Source organism: Nomascus leucogenys, chromosome 9 (genome assembly GCF_006542625.1).
Source record: "Nomascus leucogenys isolate Asia chromosome 9, Asia_NLE_v1, whole genome shotgun sequence".
NCBI classification, from domain to species: Eukaryota; Metazoa; Chordata; class Mammalia; order Primates; family Hylobatidae; genus Nomascus; species Nomascus leucogenys.
The window spans coordinates 36,170,364-36,195,631 of NC_044389.1; the positions used below are offsets into that span (position 1 = coordinate 36,170,364).

Here is a 25,268-nt window from a genome sequence, read left to right on the forward strand (position 1 = left end):
ATTTTAATTTTTGTGGGTACCTAGTAGTTGTATGTATTTATGGGGTACATGAGATGTTTTGATACAAGCAAACAATGCATAAAAATCACATTGTGTAAAATGGGGCATCCATCCCCTCAAGCATTTATCCTTTGTGTTACAATCCAATTATATTCTTTTAGTTATTTTTAAATGTACAATTAAATTATTATTGACCATAGTCACTCTGTCGTGCTATCAGATACTAGGTGATCTTTTAAAAATAATGTTTTCTCCTTAATCTCATTTTTATGATTCCCTCTTTTATGTCATTTGTCATTTCAAATATAGTCTTCAACTTGTCTGTTGATTCTATTAGGTGAGGTTTTTGAGGATAATCTTTTTGTTATTTTGATTCCACCTTGGTATGGTTTGGCTGTGCCCCCACCAAAATCTTATCTTGAACTCTGGTTCCCATAATACCCACATGTTGTGGGAGGGACCTTGTGGGAGGTGATTAGGTTATAGGGACTTTTCCCCCCTTTGCTCTGTTCTTCTCTTTCCTGCCACCATGTAAGAAAGATGTGTTTGCTTCCCCTTCTGCCATGATTGTAAATTTCCTGAGGCCTCCCCAGCCATGCGGACCTCTTTTCTTTGTAAATTACCCAGTCTCGAGCAGTTCTTCATAGCTCCGTGAGAAAAAACTAATACACACCTCATGATGTATTGTTTACCACTGAAATGGTATGCTTAAATTTAATCTCACTTGGGACCCTGTACAACCTAGACTTATCACATCTACCTCCAGAGCAGTTACATCTGTCAGACATTCTAGAGGAATCAGAAGCACATGGATTTTGTTGTTGTTGTTAATTTCTTAGTTTAAAGGTTCTGGGAGTATTCAGGTAGTATTAATGAAGATTCAGATATCATGCAGCCAGGCCCATGCTTATGAATTTTCAGGTGATACTTCTTTTTCTTTTTTCTAAATTTAAAGCCGGATCTCAGAAACAGATAAATTTATTTTTTTATGACATGACGAGCATATTTTTTTCATTCTAGTTAATGCTGTTATTGGGGGTTTAGTTCTTTGAGACTCCTGGCCTTTTTCTAAAACCTCAAGTTCAACTTCCTATTTTGCACTAGCCCAAGGTCCCATCTCCAGTCTCTATGTAAATGCTAAACATAAACCTGTGGAATATTCTAGTCTTACCACATACTATTCACATTCTTCTTTATTTTTGGTCTTCCAGGATTTTCCTTACTTTTCTATGAGCCAGTTTCGCATTTGAAATGGAATTTATGATATATTTTCTATCATTTCTATTTGTTTTATACAGAAAGTGTTTTCTAAAATTATTTAGGCTTCCATGTTGCTAGACACGGAAGTTGTAATTATTTGTTCAGTGCCTGTTTCTACATCTAAACTGCAAGACCCATATGGCAACTGTGAATCTTAGTCACAGCTAATTTCTGAAGCTTAGAATAGTGCCTATCTCAAGAAGTTGTTTATCTAACATTTTTAAAAATAAATATTAAATTAGTATCTGGAATGAATATTAAGTTAGAGCTGGTCATTGGGGTGAGAGGAGGAAGCCAAGAGAGAATATGAGAGCCTCAAAGCCAAATATCTTTAATGTACTTTTTCAGAAAAGAAGACAGCCAATGTCAGGTGGAGGAACTGGTTTATGAGGTAACTTTCATGGAAGAAAATAGAAATTACTGAGGTTTTAGATAATCCGAATATTTAATCAAGTCACCAAGGTTTATTGTGAGGAATTTTTATTATTAATTAAAATGAATGATGAAACGATAAAAGTTAAAATTTGCTTTTGTAGGCAGATGAATGGGCTAGGTATCAAAAAATTAAGCTGAGTCTCTAACTCACACAAATTTACAACCCTATCACTTTATGAATTTGTTTAGGAGATTATTTTTAATAACATTGGTGAAGTCTGAGAATAGCTAATATTTATAGTACACTTACTGTATGCTATTGACTCTTCTTTGAAGTTTTGCATATACTGATTCATCTAATCTTCATAACCCATTTTACATGTGAAGAAACTTAGATATAGAAAGATTAAGAAACTTACATAACTTATCCAAAGTTACACAGTAGAACTCTGGCATTATAACTTCAAAATCAGCTATCCTACAGTGAGTACAGTGTTCTGTGCATTGAAATCAAATCGTGATATAGTATTACATATGCAAACTGTTACAGAGATCTGTCTAAAGTTACATTCCGCAAATGAATTCTTTAAAAGGGTTTAATCAGGAAGAGTATATAAACAGGATGGTGAAAAATTGTCATGTTATTTGTTTTTTAAAACATCTTTATGATTTACAGGCAAGATGGTAGTGGTGTGAGAGCAGATGTTGTCATGAAATTTCGATTCACTAGAAATAACAACGGGGCATCCATGAAAAGCAGAATCGAGTCTGTTTTACGGCAAATGCTGAATAACTCTGGAAACCTGGAAATAAACCCTTCAACTGAGATAACATGTAAGTATAATTTTTCATAAACGATTTTATTTCAATATATCCCTCAAGTTTACCAATTCAAATTCACATTTTAATTGAGAGGCTGACTTTTCTTTCTTTGAAACTAAACTGTGAAAACAATCCATTGAAAAGCTAAATATACCATATAGCTCTCTAACGTAAAGCATTCTAAGATGTAAAGAATCATTTGGCATTTATATAGTAAATTTTATTTGCTAAAAATTCTCATTATCCCTGCAACATTCCTTATGAGTGATGTTACTGTCAGCTGTCATTTGTGGATATGCCATAGGAGGGGTACATAGATGCTCAAGGTCAGAGAACTATTTAATTAATGATCCACCTCAGAGGCATCTTCATTTTTCTTTGTAACATTTATCACAATTGAAATTACAAAGTTATTTGTGTAATGTTTGTAGTTTGGCTTCATCGTACACTGTAATCATCCTAAAAGAAAGAACCAGTCAACCTTCTTCATCCTACTACCCTCCTACCACCCAGTCTCCATTATATAACACATATTCAATAAATAATTCTTGCATGACTGAAAGAAAAGAAATAATAATGCATAGAATTTAAGGACATTCCTCCAAGTTGGTTACATTCTGCTAGTTTAATAAGCCATTATTTTTTCTCGATGAGCTCAAGATTAAAAGGATTTTGATGATTCCCACACTAGACGGGTAGGTACCAGTTACAGATGTACTAACTGTTAAATATTGAAATGCTTTCCTATTTGTTGGTAAACAATTACTGCATCACGCCCACAAAGTTGTCTTCCAAGATGTTTCAAATCCACTGCCCCTGCAGCTAAAGAGTTATGCTTAGCAAAGCAAAGAACTCCAAGACACTGCTCCAACTCCATGGCCTGACTGCATCTTTTATGACTGGCCGATGCTCACGCACTGCAGTTTGTTAGGTAGTTAAATATTACCTCTGCTTCCACACATTAGGGAATGCTCCCAAATGCACTTCCTGAGCGTTTATTTATTTAGCATTATACTAGACAATATGGTGATACAATGGTAACATAATAGCGGTTTCCACCTCCAGAGCCCGTAATCTAGTTGAAGGGAAAGATATTCCAACACAAGAGTGTTGACAATCAAGATAGAATATGATCAAGGGCCCACTGTGAGGCCCAGGCAATGACCACTGCAGGAATCCGGGGAAGAAAGAGACCAGCGTGCTTGGGATATCTAGCAAAAGTTTCATGAAGGCGAATGGACTTTGACTTTGAAATATGGGCAGGATTTACATATTTTGAGACGAGAAAAAGAAAGTTGCCAGAGAAGGAAAGCATGAAAAGGCAAATAGTCTGTACTGAACGCGATGCTTTGACAGAACAATGAAGAAAGGGGCCTGCTGGAATGATTGATTAGTGTTCATCATTCACATCATCGTCATCAAAACACTTATTTAATGAGAACTTACTATTTTTTAGGCATGGCTTTAATGCCTTATATGAATTTTTTTCTTTTTTTTTAACTTTATTATTATACTTTAGGTTTTAGGGTACATGTGCACAATGTGCAGGTTTGGTACATATGTATCCATGTGCCATGTTGATTTCCTGCACCCATTAACTCGTCATTTAGCATTAGGTGTATCTCCTAATGCTGTCCCTCCCCCCTCCCCCCACCCCACAACAGTCCCCGGAGTGTGATGTTCCCCTTCCTGTGTCCATGAGTTCTCATTGTTCAATTCCCACCTATGAGTGAGAACACGCGGTGTTTGGTTTTTTGTCCTTGCGATAGTTTACTGAGAATGATGGTTTCCAGTTTCTTGATTAATCCTTACAACAACCATATCCCATAGATAGTTTTATTGTCCCCCTTAGAAAAGATAAATTGCCTAGGCTGACACAGTCAGTATATGAGACAGTCAGGATTCAAACTAAGTCTGTTTTGTTCAAAACATTAAGAATGGCCAGCTTTTTAAAATTTTCTGTCTCTAAAAGTATGATTTGGCTCCACCGAAGCTTGCAAAACATGATACTCAAACTTTGTGAAACTTTTAGTGGGAAATAACTTTGCATAAGTCGGTTTGAGAGAGTATGGAAACCTGTCTTGAAAAGTTTTAATTTATCTTGCAGGAAATAAAAATGATGGGTTTCTCAATTAAAAATTTCAATCAAGCAAGGATATGATCTAACATAACATTTTTAAAAAAAGATCAGTCTGGTAAGGTAGAGGTACATAAACTGAAAAGGAGCAAAAGTGGTGGAATTCAGTTAGAAAGTTATTGTAACTGTACTGATGTCAAATGACGAAACCACGAACAAAAGTAGTAGCAAAAGGAGCAAGGAGGATGGAATAATTCAAAAGATAGAGGACAGAGGTGCAGAACCTGGAGATTTTAAGACGTGGAAATGATGAAAAGGAGGAGTTTGAGAAAATTTTGGATTTTGGAAGTGGTGTCATTTTACTAAAAGGAAATAATAAGTAGCAAATTTTGGATAAAGTTGGGTCACATTGAGTTTGAGATGGCTGTTGGACATGCAGAGAAAACTGTCTTATATGCCATTCTTAAATTGAAATAGACAGACCTTTACCTTCTGATACTGACATATTTTCCTTTCCAGGCTCACCCTCCATTTCCCTAAACACAACACATGCACTAGCTCTCCTTACTTTATTGCTCCGCAAACATCTTACACCTCCAAGCATTTGTGCCCACTATACCTTCCATCTGGAATCTCTTTTGTCCTTTTGTGTGCCTGAAAAATTCCTTTCAGATCTTCAAAATACAGTGCAGATGCTATTTCCTCTAGCTCAAATATTATCTCCTCCATATAATTTATATTAGTTACTCTCTTTTCTTTTCTCTACTTTGCACTTACATTTATTTGAATGATTGCTTGATTAATTTCTATCTGTAAATTATGTGAGGGCAGGTCCTCTATATTTTGCTCACAGTTAAATCTGCAGCACTTATTATAGAATGGTGTCATTAGAGTAATATACATATATTTGAGTACATGATAAATTAACTTCCCTTATAGTATTTATCACATTGCATCTCAATGACTTGCTTATGCTTCTGTTTTCCCATATAAATTGAGTAACTTGAAAAAAAGAGATATCTATTATTTAATGAGAAATTAAAGTACAAACTTTAGTATGCATAACAACAAATTGGGAAAAGGTTGTAAAGAAAGAGATTTGTAGGGCCCATGAGTTAGAGATTGTTTCAGCAGGTCTGAAAGGAAGCCTAGGAATCTGCATTTTAGAGGAACCCCCCCGCCAACAAGTAATTCTGCTTCTTGTTGTCTGAGTACTGTACTTTAAGAAATTATGGTGAAATGATATACAGCCTTTATTGTATTTATCTTATTCTCATTTTTTAATACTAGCAATTACTGACCAGGCTGCAGCAAATTGGCTTATTAATGGTAAGTTTTAATATGATTTTGTAATTATAATTTGCCAAATCATAAAGAGTAAAAGTGCAAGACTTTTGTGTACTTTTGGCCAAGGCAGTATCTATCAAGTTGATGTCTTTGTTCTTAGTTCGCTCAGGTGGTGTTGAAACAAGACAGGGCTGATCCCAAGTGTCCCATGGAGTGGACTTTAGGTTTCCCCTTTCCTTTTAGAAAAAGGAAGGAGTTGTAGTGGAGGACTACCCACTCTGCACTCAAAATTGCCCTCATGAAAATTTCCTTGGCAGCTTTGAGAACCTTTTACTGCCCTGGTTCTAAGGTGGCATTTCTGAAGACTTACAAATCATGTTTGATGACACCGTTTATGTAGCTTCTCCTAACCACCAGAGTAGCTTGCTTTGTTGTGAATTCAGGTTAATCACAAAGTATAATAAAAAAGAATTATCAGAAGTCTTCTCAGCTTTGGGTCTATAACCTGAAGGACAAGTCACTACTCTTCAACATCATCCTGTGTACTCTCAGGCTAGGATAGCAGAAATGCAATCCCTAGAAAACAGCAACTTACTTCTCTGACCAAAAGAATGCAGTTAAAAATTAGTTCAATGTACCGGTAGCTGGCCTATCTTAGGTACTTAAGTGATTTTACAAAGTGATGGTAGTCCTATGGGTGTTTTTCAGCTTCACTACATATTTAATTCATCCTTATTGTTAATGAAACTGTGATAAGCAATTTACTAGGGTATTTGTTTGGGAGATGCCACAAAGGAACATATGTATCTCTTAATGGAAGTCTGGTCCTCCTTTATCCAGGAAATTTGCTAGGAAAAAAAAGCCTTTAGGTGGTTGTGCTATTAAACCAGGGCACTACTTAAGAGCCAGCCCAGCAATAGTTGCGTGATTTACCATTAATTTCTTAGTAATAGACTACACAAGAGAAGAAAATCATGGGAATGCAAGTTGAGAGGAATTGGGTGATCAGCCTACTGCAGCCCATTTCAGCTCTGGCCAGTAGACTATTCACGGGCTCTTTGAAAACATTTAAATAAACCTTATTTAGATACTAGAAACCCTCTGTCACCCTCAAGAATATTCTGTGGTATAGCAACTCCTTTTTGAGGGCATGTTTGGTAACACAGCATCAGTCTTGGAGGTGGACTGGATTCTACAAGATGAACTGCAGTCACTAAGGAGTCTTTTGGATGAGACCAGTTTTCCTCCAACTTCAATGTGTGCATGAACCTCACATCAAAATGCAGCTTTAGATTTGTCCCATGATGTGATTCTGAGAATCAGCACTTCTAATAAGTTTCAGGGGATGCCCATGCTGCAGGCCCACAAACCACACTGAGCATAGCAAGACTATTGAGAAAAAGGAAATTTCCCAGGAGTCTGTGGCCTGAGCTGGCACATCCAATAATGACCTATCTTAACCTCAACTCGTGGGGAATTCCAAGGAACTCTGAAGCTGCTCAAAATTGGAAGCCTATATGCCAACTAAATTCAGAAATGTTCTCCAAAATGCCATCTATAAGCAACAGTAGTCACAAATGCATTGTAAAAATATATTGATCATGTTTTTTGGAAAGTCCAGCATGTCCTGAGGAAGAATATATAAGACATAAAAGTCATAAATTACGGAAAGACTCTTCAGCTTCTTCCAAATATAAAGGAATCATGATCTTCCCAGCACATTAATGCTCTTTTCTCATTAGAATGTGGGGCCGGTCCAGACCTAATAACACTGTCTGAGCAGAGAATCATTGGAGGCACTGAGGCTGAGGAGGGAAGCTGGCCGTGGCAAGTCAGTCTACGGCTCAATAATGCCCACCACTGTGGAGGCAGCCTGATCAGTAACATGTGGATCATAACAGCAGCTCACTGCTTCAGAAGGTGAGGCTACTGCTACCTACCCATCTGGGAACAATTAGAATAGACAGGTCATGAGGACTGCACCCTCTACCCTACGATTGAATTGAGCCAGAAATAATTCAATGCAAAAAAATCAATATGAATTTTCTTCCTATTTATGAAAGGAAAAGGATTTTTCCCCTTTAGCATGCTAATTTAGTGCTATTTCTCTGTTTCAGGTAATAATATATTAGCACAGTAAAGAACAAAGATTTATATGTCAGAATGTTTTTTAAATCCTAGCTATAAAAGCTTAAGAAATTTACTAAATCTCCATAAGCTTTATTTTTTTTTTTTCCAAATTAAGGGACAACACTGTTATCTGTAACTTAGTGTTACTGGTAGCATTGAGTACACTAACGTAAACATATGTTAAATGTTAGCAAAACGAATTGTTGTGGAAGATTTGCACATTATATCATGGAAGCTGATGGCTAACCTAGAGACTGCCCCATGCCATTGATTTATTCATTCATAAAGATTATTGAGTATCTAGTATAAGCACAGTGTTATACATTGTAGAAGCTACTAGTATAAACAAAGTATTGCCTCTGTCTTCAAAGAGCTTACACTCGAATGTTGGAATCAGAATGCACAAAAATAATGATCAATTACAATGAATAGCATAAATAAAATTAATTCAGGCAACTTATAAGAATTCTCAATTGAGGTGACTAAACTATTGCTAACACTAGGGTGATACGCTGCCAGTGGAGAGTAGGTTGCATAAACTTACCCTATTGGAAAAAAGAAAAGTTCACATTGCTCATAAAAGAAGGATTTTAGATTTCAGCATAACTAAAATCTATTTCAAACCTGCCTTGTTACTGGGGCATCGTAGACCACAACAGTTGTTGGGAACTTAACTCAAAAAGTTCACCCAGAAAATAATGGAGATTTGAACTCGTGTGCCCCTGACCATATCAATTTTCTTTTCAGACTCTTACTCTAAATTGGACCTCCTTACCACACACACAAAGTCTTCCAGAGCCAGATCAATCCAGTCTTATTTCTCAAAGCATGTACCTTGAGCTTCAGATAAACAGCATTGTTCTCTTCCCCTGGACTCTTCCTACATTTCCCTACCTATGAGTATCTGCTCAATCTGCTTATCCTTGTAATGTTAATATATTTCCCAAATCTCTATTTGAATTGTATGAAATTTTTGATAATTTCTAAGTAGTCTTTTTCAGATTTATAGGCACTACTTCATGGTACAGTGCCTATTACAAAAGTATTTGTTAAATTTAGAAGGAATAAACATTTAAAAGACTAGAGTAGTTTCTGAACTAAAGTTTTAGGAAATCCCAAATTATTTTGAATTTTTCTTATGGTAATTTTATAACAATATTTTTATATGCAGTGAACAAATTTGAAATTTTAAAAGATACTTCCAGAATTATCAGTTTTCTGATGTAAATTGGCAAATTTATTACTATATCCCAAATAACCCAAGAGACAAAATTCACAAAAACATTTCAATCTTCATTGCCACTTGAAAGGCCAAAAAGCAGAAATGGCACGCATTGATTTCAATCATACTCTTGAGTGTGGGAACCAGGAATTAAAATACCTGGACTTATCAGGCACTTAGTATAACCAAGAATGGAATAGAAACCTTACTGGATTCTAAGCCCTATTTAGGCCCAACCACCAAAAACTAAATGATATCACTATAATGAAAGCCACAGTTATAAATATCACCAATGATTACCACAGGAATCCATGGAACTTTGAATTTTGCCACCCCACATCCTTCTATTCATCACCATGATTGATCCACTAAAGCTAACAAACTCTGTGAACCTTGTATTGGACCCCTCCCTAAAGACCTGATTGTCACTGAGAACCATCAGAGAGGATTTGTTTGGGGCATGACCAGCCTTACATCAAAGTACATAGAAGTGATGAGGTCTTCTCAGAGAGGATTATTGAATTAACACCTCTTCTATGTAGCTTTCCCTGATACTCTCTTTCCTCTCCATTGAGTTCCACAGAAATTTGTTATCTGCCTTTAACAGTTGTTCTCATGATTTGTGATATTTGACTTACCTCTTGGCAGTTTCCTTCACTAGTGTGGAGTTCCTCAAGGAAAGAGACCATAATTACTTATATTTTTATTCCTGGAGACTCATACTATTCCTTATACAAAGTAGACACTTAACAATGGCTTGTTGAACTATAATTAATGAAAATAATAGCTACCTTCATGAAAGTACACTTTGTGCCAAACACTATACTTGACATAATACATTTGTCTCATTAATACTTCACAATTGTGTGAGAAGTTATCACCAATCACATTTTATATGTAAATAAACCCCAGAGCTATTAATTAACTTGTCATAAATAACACTTTTCATATGTGGCATAGCCACGATTTAAATATAAATGTGACTGGTTCCAAAATGATGCTCTAATTCACTTGCTGGAAAGAAGGAAAGGAAGAAAATAAGTGGGAGGAAGAGAGGGAGGGAAGAGAGAAAAGGAAGGAAAGAAAGAAGAGTCTCTTCAGAACCTTCACTGTAAAGATTCCGAGCGAAAGAAGTTGAATATAAAACCAGCATGGGTTTGTTTGTTTTCTAATATTTTTTCGGCAAAATTTTTAACTCAGGTTCACTCTTACACAAACTACTGTGTCTTATAAAACTATTTCCGGTCATATAATTTTTATTGTCTGTATTAACTTCACTATCTAATCTCCATAAAATTCCTAAATTGGTATTATTTGGTTACATTTTGTTTTTACTCAACCCTTAGGAACAATGTTAAGTTAATCAGCCCTCCAAATCACAGATCCTTATTTTCATCAGTCTGTACAAGGCATTTCTCTCATTTTATTTTTCTTTTCCTCCTGTCATCCCTGGATTTCACTTCCACTGCCCTCCTTCCGCCCATATGCCTCATACTAATATATTCGAAATATACATGTCTTAAAGGTACATGCATGAACCTATAAAACCTATATTTTTTTGTATGTATATGTCTTTAATTTAAATAAGTAGCATTGTGTAAAAGTCTAATATTATTTCCTACTGTTTTCACTCAATCCTTGGAATTTTCTTCTGATGCACTGCTGCATAGCACCCCACGGTATGCAGCCACCATATTTCCTTCATCCAATTAGGTTGCATGACCTACCTTCCCATTGCCACAAAGAGCACACACAAAATATTTGTACTTATCTTTCTGTAAACCTTCAGGAATTTCAGAAGCACACATGCAGGCTGCTAAATATACCAGAATACCTTCCAGGCACTTAAATCTTCACCAGTAATGCAAAAGAGGCCCAATTTCCCTCCACATCAACATTCAGTATTATTCTTTTGTTTAAGTTGTATCAATCTTTTAAATGTACATAAGATTCTCATTTTTATAATTTTAATTTCTCGGTTTACTAGTTTGAGTATCTTTTCATATATCTAAGAGCTGTTTTGATCTCCCCTACCATGAACTGCCATTAATATTCTTTGCCTATTTTATAATGGTTTTTCTGCTTATTTATTAGTGGTTTACAGACTTTTAAAATATATTCTACAAAAATTTTAGTTATTAAACATTACCAATGTTTTCCCATGGTTTCTCATCCATCTGGTAAATTTGTCTATAGTATATCTAGTTTTGATTTAATAGAATTCATTTTTTTTTACCTTTTAGTTTGTGTTTTTGTTGTTTAGCCAAAAAGTCCCTATTCCTAGGTCATAAAGGTAATGTCCTTTTTTTTTTTTACGCTACTGTTCTCTCTCTGTCTTCCCCTGTGTATATAGATGCACATATACTTGTACACACATGCATATACCTATATATGAGGGGAGTTCAATAAGCTTATGGAAAAAAAATTAAAAGATAAAATAAAAAATTATAAACTTTATTTCTCAACATAAACTCCTTCAAGTTCAAGACACTTTTCTAAGCAATAATACCAGCCATATAGTCCATCCCTAAAGAACTGAGGGTCCTGAGAATTTAACTATGTCAATGCAGTCTTTTTTACATTACTTTTTTACAGTACTTATTGAAGACAAATGGGTGCCCTTTAAAGATTGTTTTAAGATTAGGAAACAAAAATAAGTCAGAGGGAGTCAAATCAGGACTGAGAGGTGGATGCCTAGTGATTTCTTGCTGAAACTTTCATAAAACTAACCTTATTTGATGAGAGGAATGGGCATGAGCATGGCTGTGATGGAGAAGGACTCTGGTGGAGCTTTCCTGGACACTTTTTCTACCAAAGCTTTGGCTAACTTTCTTACTCTCATGAGAAGATGTTATTTTTCATTGACCCTTTAGAAGGTCAACAAGCAAAACGCCTTCAGCATCCCAAAAATCTGTTGTCATAACTTTTGTTCTTGACTAGTCTGGTTCTGCTTTGACTGGACCACTTCTACCTCTTTGTAGCCATTGCTTTGATGGTGCTTTGTCTTCAAGATTGTATTAGTAAAGCCATGTTTCATCTTCTGTTATAATTCTTCAAAGAAATACTTCAGAATCTTGATCTGACACGTTTAAAATTTCTATTGGATGCTCTGACCTTGTGTGCAGCTGATCTGGGCAGAACAGTTTTGGCGTCCATCAAGTAGAAAGCTTGCTCAGCTTTAGCTTTTCAGTCAGAATTGTATAGGCTGAAGCAGTTGAGATGTCTGTGGTATTGTCTATTGTTTCTCACAGTTAATTGTTGGTCCTCTTTAATTGAGACATGAACAAGATGAAATTTTTCCTAGCAAATTGATGTGGATGGTCTGTTTCCACGGGCTTCACCCTCAACATCTCTTTCTTTCTTAAAACACATTATCCATTAGTAAACTGAGGATTGGAGGAGATGCTGTCGCCATAAACTTTTTGTAAGGCATAAATAATTTCACCATTCTTCCAGTTTCACCATAAATTTGATGTGTTTTTGCTTCAATTTTAGCAGCATTCATGTTGCTTTGATAAGAGCTCTTTTCAAATTCATGTCTTATTCCTCTTAGTACCTCAAAGTAGATCTTGTTCAGTATAATAAGTTAGTATGAGTTTATCTGCATGCAAAAATTTTTGAAATCCATGCAGTTTGTTTATAATATACATTTTCCATGAACTTTTGAAGACCCCATACATACATATGTATATATATTCACACACACACACACATATACCAAGATCTTCAACCATTATCAGACTTAGTGCAGAAAAATTATTCATCCATTAACAAGGTAAGAATGCCCCTTATCAACACTACTATTTAAATGGAGCTCCTGGCTAAAGGAAAAGACAAGGATTGAAAGAAATTAGTTAAATCTAAAATGTTCATTATTTCAGGTTTCTTAGTTGCTTAAATGGGAAGGGAGGTATGGACAAAAGAGAAATCGAAGATATTTGTGTTATGCTACTTATCATTAAAGTATCAGAATAACTTCAATGGAATAGAAAAACACCAAGATCACCCCATGATATGTTTTCTAAAATCTTCTCCATTTCTTTAGACAAGTGACCATGTATTTGGCCAGTGAAGAATTCAACTCACTTGCCAGCTTATAATGCAGGAAAATATAGCAAAGAGATGTGGATCCACTAGTTTCTAGATAGTGGTACAGGATGGCTAAGATGAATTTATATATCTGAAATGTTCACAAATTCCCTACTCATATAGCGTGTTTTCATAATGTTTTAGCAACTCTAATCCTCGTGAATGGATTGCCGCATTTGGTATTTCCACAACACTTCCTAAACTAAGAATGAGAGTAAGAAGTATTTTAATTCATAACAATTATAAATCTGCAACTCATGAAAATGACATTGCGCTTGTGAGACTTGAGAACAGTGTCATCTTTACCAAAGATATCCATAGTGTGTGTCTCCCAGCTGCCACCCAGAATATTCCACCTGGCTCTACTGCTTATGTAACAGGATGGGGCGCTCAAGAATATGCTGGTAAGTGTCTCAGAAAAAAAAGTTAACAACAGAAATGTCTTATATTTGCTATTAGGTAATTTTTAAAATGAGGAAACACCTGGAATAGGTGTTTCTATTCTTCTACAGACAGAACCATTCTATACTCTGCTCCGCCCAAGCTCTGGCTACCCCCGAGTTTCCTTAGCAAAGCAAAGCAATGCCCCAGAAACTATGAGGAATTCTCAAATATAGTAATAGGAAAATGTAAAAGAAAGTTATGAAGAAACATGAGTTCTTTAATAATCCAGAGATTCTATAAGATTCAAACAGCTTCCCTATAAACAATAAAAAAGATTTTGTTTGTTTGTTTGCTTGTTTTTTAGAGACAAAGACTGTTTCTCAGACTGGAGTGCAGTGGTGCAATCAGGGCTTACTGCAGCCTCAAACTCCGGTCTTAAGAAATCCTCTTGCTTCAGCCTGCCAAGTAGCTAGGATTATAAATAAGTGTGTACCACCATACCCAGCTTTTTTCTTTTTCTACAGACGGGTTCTTGCTCTGTTGCCCAGGCTGGTCTGGAATTCCTGCCCTCAAGCCATCCTCCTGCCTTGGCCTCCCAAAGCAATGGGAGGATCTAGATTAGACATTGTATGAGGCCTTAATAATCCTTAAGGTATTAACTGCCCTTTAAAGTATTCTGGGATAAAATAAATCCTGCCTCTATGGCAAAAACTCGGTGTGTACATAAACATTGGTCATATTTGTTTACTGAATGAATAAAATGGAAACTAAAATGAGGACAGTGCACAAGAGCTACTAGAACCAGTAAGAGTATCAGCGAAGGAGTGGAAGGGTAGCATTGACAATTTCCCTGGGCTTTTACCCATGTTGTAGATTGTCTCTCCAAGGAATAATACAAAGCCTTAATAGTCCTAGAATATGTTCTATTGTGTTCTTGTGGCCCAGAGTAAATTGTTGTAATAGATAACATTTGCACCAGTCGTGAAAAACTAGCAGTGTTTCTGAGAGTACATCAATATAAAATAGACTAGTTCTTTAGCCTTGAAACTAGACTGGTTTCTCTTTTGCTGCTAGGTTAAAGGTTATTCAATATGTAATCTTCCAATCCAGAATCTGTCAGTGGATAATTTAAATGCTTTTAGTCAATTTTAAGATATTTGTTTTCTCTAAAGGCTTAAGGGGCACTGTGTGACAAAGCTAAAGCAAAAAAAGAAAAAAAAACCTGATCTGTGAAAGGGGTTATCCTCATCTACTTGGGGAATTTTTGCTGCGAAGAAACTCCAGGGTAAATCTTTAGGAGCCTTCATTGTTAAATATGAAATAATGTTTGGAGTACATTTATTTCTTCTCAAATTTATTACAGGGTCAATAATGTACACATCTTTAAGTCCATTTTTTTCCTGCTTTTATACCAAACAGGCCACACAGTTCCAGAGCTAAGGCAAGGACAGGTCAGAATAATAAGTAATGATGTATGTAATGCACCATATAGTTATAATGGAGCCATCTTGTCTGGAATGCTGTGTGCTGGAGTACCTCAAGGTGGAGTGGATGCATGTCAGGTAAGCTCAAGACAATCTCATCCATGCCATCATCCAAGAAGTGTATAAGTACTTCCCAGTATGTGATAATGTGATAGACATAAGGGTAACAGTTACAATACACAGCCCTGTTGCTCTAAAATTTATAATATAGATTTTAGAAATGAATTTTTTTATGAATGAAGTTTATCTATCATGAAAGCATTAAGTCTGAGAGGCCAAATTACAGAGTAGTTAACCATCCAAAGCGCAAGAATCAGAAAGACCTCGATTTGAATTCCTTAACCTCTATTACCAAGTCTCTTTAACTAAAAGCTGGGGATAATCGTAATAGCACCTAACTTTTTGGGTACTAAGAAAAATTAAATGAAGACTAAATATATCAGGCACATGTTAAGCAACAAAGAAATCTCATCTATTTCACTATTGTTAATGTAGACCATGGTCACTGGTGTTAATAACTTTAACCTCAATCTTTTCACTGCTATGAAGGATTAAATAAAAAATTAATCACTATATTATAAAAATTAATCGATATATAATAAATGAATTTTAAGAGATACATAATAATTCATGGACACCTTGAAGATAGAAAATTTATACAAACTCCTAGTAATTTGAGTCACAAAAGCTCCTAAAATAATGAAACAGTACAAATGAAAAAGAAAAGAAATAACTATTATATTTGGATCTAGCCCATAATTTTAAACCAAATGTACAAAAACAAACAACAAATATGAAATTCTCACTGTAAAGTGATTAAAATCAAATTTGAATTCTAAAATTTTAAATTAAATTATCTAAACATAATTGATGCAGTTATATGTTTTAATAGGTTTTGTCCACATATATGAAATCCAACTCCACATTGTAACAGGAACAGCTGGTGTCAGAAATTACATATTCTTTTAGTCTGGAGTTTTAAAAAAATCAATCTGTTTACTTGAGTAATTTGTTGCTGTTTTCATGGGTGAATTGTATACAGAAGGATAAGAATTATTCTTCGCATCAAAAGGTCACTGACTTTCATATTTAGTGCTCATGGTCTTTAAAAAGTGGATAAAAAATAATTTTCACATTTTATGTCAAGCCCCCAATCCATGAGCACTTTTCCCAAAATGAAACATTTTTATCAACTGCAAGTTGTGTGTAGGTGGAGATTTCTTTTTCAATTGTCGAGATACTGTTAATTACCCAGCCCTTTATCTCCTTTCGGTGGAGATGTCTCTGTGCTAGGAAACCCTTCTCGCTCTCCTTCCTGTTTCTCTTTTACTACTGGCCCTGAAACAACAAATTCTCAAGTTTCATGACAGCTTCCAAAGAATCCATCAATCAAATAAGCAACACACCTCAACACTGACAATTCCAGACCTACTAAGACCATTAATTAAGACTTAAAAATAAACATGAGTTTTAAAAGGGTGTTATTCATTATTTTCCCATTTATAACGTCCCTTACCTTCTGTCCTTCAGTGCATACAAATTATTCTCTTCCTTCAAGCCCAGTTCAAGCCGTACCTCACCATGATACCTTCCATGTATATTCCACTCTAGGCCTCACTGATTTTTAACTGAAATACTATAATGCATAGTTCACAATTCAAAAAAAAAAAAACCACAGCACTTTACATACGAGCTTACAAGATCCTATTTCTTTTATCCATTCTTTTGTTCATTTTTACAATCATTAATTCAAAGGAATTATATTAATTACTTTCTATGCACCAGACATGTTAGCACAACAATACTATCCCTGCATTCAGCAAGTCTATGGTCTATAAGAGAGGACACAAATTCAAATGTCTGTGGTCAAGCAGTGAAGCTGGCTAGATATGGAAAAATTACAAGTCCCTCTTGCTTTAACATTTGCTTGCCCACATTTGGTCAGACATCATGCAAAATAATTTCTCACTATAGAAAAAAAACACTACAAAAACAATAATATAAAGTACTGAGAACTGGTTAACTGAAGCATGCATATGTCGTCTAAAAGAAGCAGGTGACAACCAGCTTCATGAAGTACTTGCCATGCATATTGGCACTTCACACACTGACCCTTCTCCCCATCTAGACCAGTAATTAAACAGGTATGGACGAGCTAGCTACTAAGAGCAGCCAGATGAATAGCTGACTAATTTAGAAGCACACTTGGTAATAATAGCTGACTTTTATTAGTACTGACTATACTATATGCTAAGCTGTACTCAAAGTGCTTCGAGTTTTAAACTCATACAAACATTATATGAGGAAACAGAGGTACAGAGAGCTATTCACCAGCTTACCAAAGGTCACATAGCTGGTAAGTGGAGGACTTAAGTCCAGACTATCTAGTTTCAGAACCCACAGACTTAATCCATCGTGCAGAATGTAAGACATACTCAATCTGTCTCCCCAACTAGGTTATTATGTGCACAAATATTTATTGGTTGGTTAGTTCATTATTATGACTGGGTGGTAAGTATGTCATTAGGAGTGTTTTGCTTATGACTATATAAATTGCTTCACCGAAAGAAGACTTTTTGATGATATACTATGCATCAGACACCATGCAGGGTGCTAAGGTTAGGAAGATAAGTGAAACTTCTAGAAACTCATTCATTCAACAAATATCCCCTAAGGGCTAGAAGCTTAGGTTTCAGCAGTGAACAGAATAGGTATGTTCTCTTTCCTGTTGGACCTTATAGTATATCTGGAAAAACAGACATTGAACAAATATCATAAATGCAAGTGAGTGTTTCAGAGACGTGCAGCTGCTACATCAAAACAAAACAGAACAAACAAACAAACTGACCAGTGGGATTAAGTGTAAATAGGCACACAAATGCACAAATATGCTTTTATAAAATAGTGAAGCAGTGACAGAGACACACACAAGATATAAGGACACAATGAAGAACAATTGAGCCCAAAGCTGGAGAGGGTGAGAGTGTGAAGGAAAAAGGTTGGCCAGAGAAGTTTTCCTGAGGGAGAGAAAGCCTGGATGAGTAGGAGGCAGCCACGCAGTGACTGGGGGAAATCTGAAAAATGCATTTGTCATCTTCTCAGACTTGCTGAAGGAATGACGTGGGTACTTTGAGGGTTTCAGTAATTTTTCCACGACTTGGTATAATATTTCAAAAGGAAACAGGCTGACTTTATTTGTATAATGAATGTGACTCCTTCCTCGACTGCCATAGAAACAAGCTTCATATTTTGGGTTTGTCTTTGCACTTAAGTAATCAGTCATTCCGTTTTTTTACAGGGTGACTCTGGCGGCCCGCTAGTGCAAGAAGACTCACGGCGGCTTTGGTTTCTTGTGGGGATAGTAAGCTGGGGAGATCAGTGTGGCCTGCCAGATAAGCCAGGAGTGTATACTCGAGTGACAGCCTACCTTGACTGGATTAGGCAACAAACTGAGATCTAGTGCAACAAGTGCATCCCTGTTGCAAAGTCGGTATGCAGGTGTGCCTGTCTTAAATTCCAAAGCTTTACAGTTCAACTGAAAAAGAAACTAGAAATGTCCTAATTTAACATCTTGTTACATAAATATGGTTTAACAAACACTGTTTAATCTTTCTTTATTATTAAAGGTTTTCTCTTTTCTCCAGAGAACTATATGAATGTTGCATAGTACTGTGGCTGTGTAACAGAAGAAACACACTAAACTAATTTCAAAGTTAACAATTTCATTACAGTTGTGCTAAATGCCCGTAGTGAGAAAAACAGGAACCTTGAGCATGTATAGTAGAGGAACCTGCACAGGTCTAATGGGTCAGAGGGGTCTTCTCTGGGTTTCACTGAGGATGAGAAGTAAGCAAAGTGTGGAAACATGCAAAGGAAAAAGTGATGGAATAATATTCAAGACAAAAAGAACAGTATGAGGCAAGAGAAATAATATGTATTTAAAATTTTGGGTTACTCAATATCTTATAGTTAGTATGAGTCCTAAAATTAAAAATGTGAAACTGTTGTACTATATGTATAACCTAACCTTAATTATTCTGTAAGAACATGCTCCCGTAGGAAATAGTGGATAATTTTCAGCTATTTAAGGCAAAAGCTAAAATAGTTCACTCCTCAACTGAGACCCAAAGAATTATAGATATTTTTCATGATGACCCATGAAAAATATCCTTCATCTACATAAAGGAGAGACTATATCTATTTTATAGAGAAGCTAAGAAATGTACCTATACAAACTTCAGAAACTTCTCAGGTGCTTTACAACTACGTAGTACTCTTTAACAACAAAATAATAATAATTTTAAGAATGAAAAATTTAATCATCGGGAAGAATGTCCCACTACAGACTTCCTATCACTGGCAGTTATATTTTTGAGCGTAAAAGGGTCTTCAAACGCTAAATCTAAGTAATGAATTGAAAGTTTAAAGAGGGGGAAGAGTTGGTTTGCAAAGGAAAAGTTTAAATAGCTTAATATCAATAGAATGATCTTGAAGACAGAAAAAACTTTGTCACTCTTCCTCTCTCATTTTCTCTTTCTCTCTCTCTCCCCTTCTCAGACTCATGCCTCCCCCACCAAAGAATATAATGTAAATTAAATCCACTAAAATGTAATGGCACAAAAATCTATGTAGTGTGAATCACTAATATTCCTGAGTTTTTATGAGCTCCTAGTATAGCTAAAGTTTGCCTATGCATGATCATCTGTGCGTCAGAGCTTCCTCCTTCTACAAGCTAACTCCCTACATCTGGGCATCAGGACTGCTCCATACATTTGCTGAAAACTTCTTGTATTTCCTGATGTAAAATTGTGAAAATACCTACATTAAAGCCATCTACTTTTAGGGAAAGGGAGTTGAAAATGCAACCAACTCTTGGTGAATTGTACAAACAAATCTTTGCTATACTTTATTTCAAATAAACTCTTTTTAAAATAATTTCCCTGCCTAATTATTTATGGAAGTTATGGCTTTTGAAGGACAATTCAAAACCATTTATTTAATTGGTTCTGCAATGAAAGAACCGCCACCTATACTCTAGTAAAGGCTTGGCACTTTCTGCTGCCTTTTCATCAAGCGCTATAATTGAGGCAAGCGTCCAGCTTGACACTCCTCAGTTGCACCCTGTGACGACAACATTGAACTGGTAATTTAGAGTAAGCCTCAAGGGGAGGGAGACTTTGTGCTTGAGTATGTTTGTGTGTTTGTGTGTGCAGCTGCCCTCATATAATAGCAGAGATATTTGTGTTTATTCTTATGTATTGAAAGCTATATAAAAGAAGATAATTATTTAGCAGAAAATAGAGCAAATTCAATTATTTATTGAAAACAAAAAATTATTTAGCAAAATATGCATATTTTGTGAAAAGATGTTAGAAAACTAGGGGAGCATTTATTTTAAGAGCTTCTTTTTTTATGTACTGATAAATTCACTTTTCCTGACACCTATGTATGGCTTCATGAAAGTAATTTTGAGTAGTTATGGAGGAGTGGCAATTTATAAATGCTTTCAGTCCTTAAAAAAATCATTCTGGGAGCTCTGGAAGAAACTTTCTAGCACCCTAATTCAGTTGTAGAAAGAGTTATTGAACAAGGAGAATCCTGTTCAGCATACATACTATCAATTTTCAAAAGCACACATACTAATCAATTAAAAATGTGTCAAACTAAGTGAACATTTGGCACTAAAACTGAATCCTCCTGAGTTTAAAATAGTGAATAGAACTAATGAAAAGAGAATTATCCAAGAAAGTTTAGAGCAAACAGTTTACTACTTATTGCACTAATTTGAAGTCTTAATTACAGAGTGTAAACTGCTCCTTTAATAAATGTATTGAGTCCTACTATGTTTGAGGTTCTCTGCTAACCAATGAAACGAAGATAAATAAGACATAATACTTGCCCTTAAGACAGGCAGAGAATAGTGATGTTGACAAACACATTATGCAATATAACATAAAGGATGAAATGATAGAGTACAACATTTCTGACAAGATAACAAAAGAATGGGAAGGTCATAGAAGACTAATAAAAATATATTTAATTTATCATAAAATCAAAACTGAGTCTTTCGGAGCAGCAATTTGCCACGAACCACGATAATTTCCCTGTGGTTAGGGAAAAGGAAACTGAGAACTTCTCAGATTATGAATCTAAATCCTTCACAGGCTCTAGTTTACACAACTCACTTCCTTTTCTTTCCAACTTGCTAAATATGAAATGGTTCAATGAGACCCAAAATAGATTTTTCTCTTTATATTTATTACATGTCTACCTAATCCAGATATCAACCCTCGTCCTTTTCATTTCAAAACAGTCAGTTTGATTAATCTTCTGTAGGGGAAACAGGTTATTTCCTTCTCTATTTCTGGTGTTTCATTGCATTTCTTTATCATACAAGTTATACTGAAATTACTAGTGCAATAAAAATCTGTTGACACGTGTTCTCGCTTACAAGTGAGAGCTAAACAATGGGTACACATGGACATATAGTGGGGAATAATAGTGGGGATTCAAAAGGGAGAGGTGGGTGAGGATTGAAAAAGTACCTGTTGGTTACAATGTTCACAATTCAGGTGATGGGTGCACGACAAGCCAAGACTTCACCACTGCTCAATATATCTGTACAATAAAACTACACTTTTACCACCTGAATCAGTTAAGATCGTTTTTAAGATGGTTGACATGTTCAGAAAGAGATTTTTCTGCAAAATTTATGCATCTGTCCTTTCATTCATTTTTTAACCATCCATTTGTTTATTTATCAATAGTTTTTGCTCGCTTGCCATGTGCCAGATACTATGCTAGGCCAGTCAAACTGAATTCTGGGAAAGAGCAAGACAGGCAAAAGATAAAGCAAGTATAAAGTTCCTGAGGTAACTACAAAGTTGGTGGGTTTGGAAAACAGTAAGAAGCCAGTGTGGCTGGAACAAAATTAATGAAGGGGAGACTGGTATTAGGTGAGGCTGAAGAAATAGACATGTGGGCCACATAGATAAGTTTCTGTTTTATTCCAAATGTGAGGACAAGAGTATGGAGGGAAATATATGATCAATTTTCCATTTTCTAAAGATGAACCTGGCTACTCTACAGAGAACTACCAGAGGACAAGAGTAAAAGTGAAACTAATCAATAGACCATTGCAGTCATCTAGGAAAAGGATGAGCTTGAGTTTGATTAAGGAGCTAGCAGTGAAGATGGTAGAAAATATTGAAATTTAGGAAATATCTATAGGAAAAAAATAATAATTTCTGATTGATTAGATTTAGGTGCTGAAGAAAAGAGAGAAATCAAAGTTGGCTCAAGTTTTGGTTCTGAGATAGAAAATAACTGAGATAGAAAAATCTGGGAGGAGAACCAAGTTTGAAGAGTAGAGAATCAAGTTTCTTTCTGAATCTGATACATTTGAAATGTACAAGCTATGAGAACAGGTAAAAAGTTGCGAATATACATCTGTAGCTCAGGGGAGGGATCGAGATGGCATTTACAACAATAGTTTCAGGGAAGTAGGGGAAAAAGTCATGTTGGAATGACGAGAAGAGAGAATGGGAAATACAGCTTTTGGAAAATAATACAAGATGATATCTTGATGACTTCAAGGTAAAGAAAGAAGTTTTAAAGATGATTTAAAAACAGCTTTTAGTATCACAAATAAAAGGGACTTAAAGGAAATAATGCTAAATTTTTTTAATTCGAAACTTTTTGTTATTCAAAAGACACTATCGTAAGATTAAAAGGCGAAATAACAGAGTGAGAAAAGATATTTGCAATTGTAGGGGTGGGAAAAGTTTACTTTTACCATCTTAGAGTTTTTTTCAGCTAGACCTGAGAATTAAGTTGACATAAGACAGATCAACAAGAGAAAAATCATACAAAGTTAATAGAAGTTCTACATGGCACAGGAGCCTTCATAAGAAAATGAAGACCCCAAAATACAGTTAAGAGTTGAACACGGCCGGGCACGGTGGCTCACACCTGTAATCCCAGCACTTTGGGAGGCCGAGGCGGGCGGATCACAAGGTCAGGAGATAGAGACCACCCTGGCTAACACGGTGAAACCTGGTCTCCACTAAAAATACAAAAAATTAGCCAAGTGCGGTGGCGGGCACCTGTAGTCCCAGCTACTCGGAGAGGCTGAGGCAGGAGAATTGCTTGAACCCAGGAGGCAGAACTTGCAGTGAGCCGAGATCGCGCCACTGCACTCCAGCCTGGGCGACAGAGCGAGACTCCGTCTCAAAAAAAAAAGAGTTGAACACATACTGAGTTGAAGAGCACTAAGGTTAAAAAAAAAAGTAAATTATAAGGGAAGGCTAGAAGATCTTTTATTTTGTTTTTTTGTTTTATTATAGACAGAATCTCACTCCATACCCCAGGCTAGAATGCAGTGGCGCAATCTCAGCTCACTGCAACCTCTGCCTCCCGGGTTCAAGCAATTCTCCTGCCTCAGCCTCTCAAGTAGCTGGGATCACAGGTGCCCACTATTATGCGTGGTTAATTCTTGTATTTTCAATAAAGACAGGATTTCGCCACGTTGGCCAGGCTGGTCTTGAACTCCTGACCTCAAGTGATCAGCCTGCTTCGGCCTACCAAAGAGCTGGGATTACAGTACAAGATATTTTAACAAGATCTGTGCAGAATGTTCTCAGCCTCAGCATGCCATCCTTGATTATAAAACGGTTCTTTCCTTTTGGTTGAGGGAGTACATCTTTCACATGGGAATGTCATCTCCTGCTTTTAAGAAACAGCACGAAGGTCAGAGTGATCTTGTACCTGCTGTTTTCAAATGGCTTTAACTAAAAATAGTCAATATGCCAGAATAGCATATTTTTAATTTCTATACAATACATATAAATTAAAAATCATGTTGTATCTAGAATACATGAAAAACGACTACAAATAAATTTTTTAAAGACCAATAACAGAATGGAAAATGAGCAAAGAGTTGGATTAGGCACATCAGAAAAAAAGAAGTAGCCAATAAATGTAAGAAAAAAAGGCTCAACATTATTGGAAATAAGAAAGATGAAAATTAAAGCCATTGTAATATATCATCACTACACATGAATCAGAATGGGTAAAAATTAAAAGTTGCCAATATGAAGAACTGGCAAGAATGGGGTGTAAATTGCTTTAATAAAATTGGAAAATGGTACTATCTAATAAAGGATATCATATACATATCTTATGACCTAGGAATTCCATGCTAAAGTAAATATGATATAAATGATGTACATGTGCAGGAATATTCAAAGAAGCATTATTAATCATAGCCGAACAGTGGAAACAACCAAATATCCATCATCAGTAGAACAGATAGATTTTGTTATGGTCATACAATAGAATATCACTCTACAACAAAAATGAAAATCATAAAATTAAACAAAAGAAGTCTGGCCAGGCACGGTGGCTAACATGCAGTGTTTGGTTTTCTGTTCCTGTGTTAGTCTGCTGAGGATGATGGCTTCCAGCTTCGTCCATGTCCCTGTAGGAAACATGATCTCATTCCTTTTTATGGCTGCATAGTATTCCATGGTGTATATGTACCAAATCTTCTTTATGCAGTCTATCATTGATGGGCATTTGGGTTGGTTCCATGTCTTTGCTATTGTAAATAGTTCTGCAATAACCTTGTGTGCATGTGTCTTTATAGTAGAATAATTTATATTACTTTGGGTATATATCCAGTAATGGGATTCCTGCATCAAATGGTATTTCAGGTTCTAGATCCTTGAGGAATCACCACACTGTCTTCCACAATGGTTGAACTAACTCACATGGCCACCAACAGTGTAAAAGTGTTCCTGTTTCTCCACACCTTCATCAGCATCTATGTTTCTTGACTTTTTAATAATTGCCATTCTGATTGGCGTGAGATGGTATCTCACTGTGATTTTGATTTTCATTTCTCTAACAATCAGTGATGTTGAGCTTTTTTTCATGTTTATTGGCCACATGGATGTCTTCTTTTGAGAAGTGCCTATTAATATCCTTTGCCCACTTTTTAATGAGGATTTTTTTTTGTAAATTTGGTTAAGTTCCTTGTACATTCTGGATATTAGACCTTTGTCAGATGGATAGGTTGCAAAAAATTTTCTCCCATTCTTATTTCAGTTACCCTGATTTGATCATTATATATCGTATA

At 35.8% G+C, this 25,268-nt stretch overlaps 1 protein-coding gene across 1 annotated transcript in view; it reads left to right on the forward strand.

The window, feature by feature from the left end:
- Positions 1-20,065, forward strand: part of LOC100589965 (transmembrane serine protease 11D) — a 63,688-nt gene extending 43,623 nt beyond the window's left edge. Inside the window, exons 5-10 of the mRNA XM_003268426.2 lie at positions 2,312-2,469; positions 5,825-5,863; positions 7,564-7,741; positions 13,407-13,666; positions 15,066-15,208; positions 18,429-20,065. Of these exons, the coding sequence (XP_003268474.1) occupies positions 2,312-2,469; positions 5,825-5,863; positions 7,564-7,741; positions 13,407-13,666; positions 15,066-15,208; positions 18,429-18,590 (940 nt within the window). The 3' untranslated portion in view covers positions 18,591-20,065. The remainder of the gene's footprint in view (positions 1-2,311; positions 2,470-5,824; positions 5,864-7,563; positions 7,742-13,406; positions 13,667-15,065; positions 15,209-18,428) is intronic.
- Positions 20,066-25,268: the final 5,203 nt, after the last annotated feature.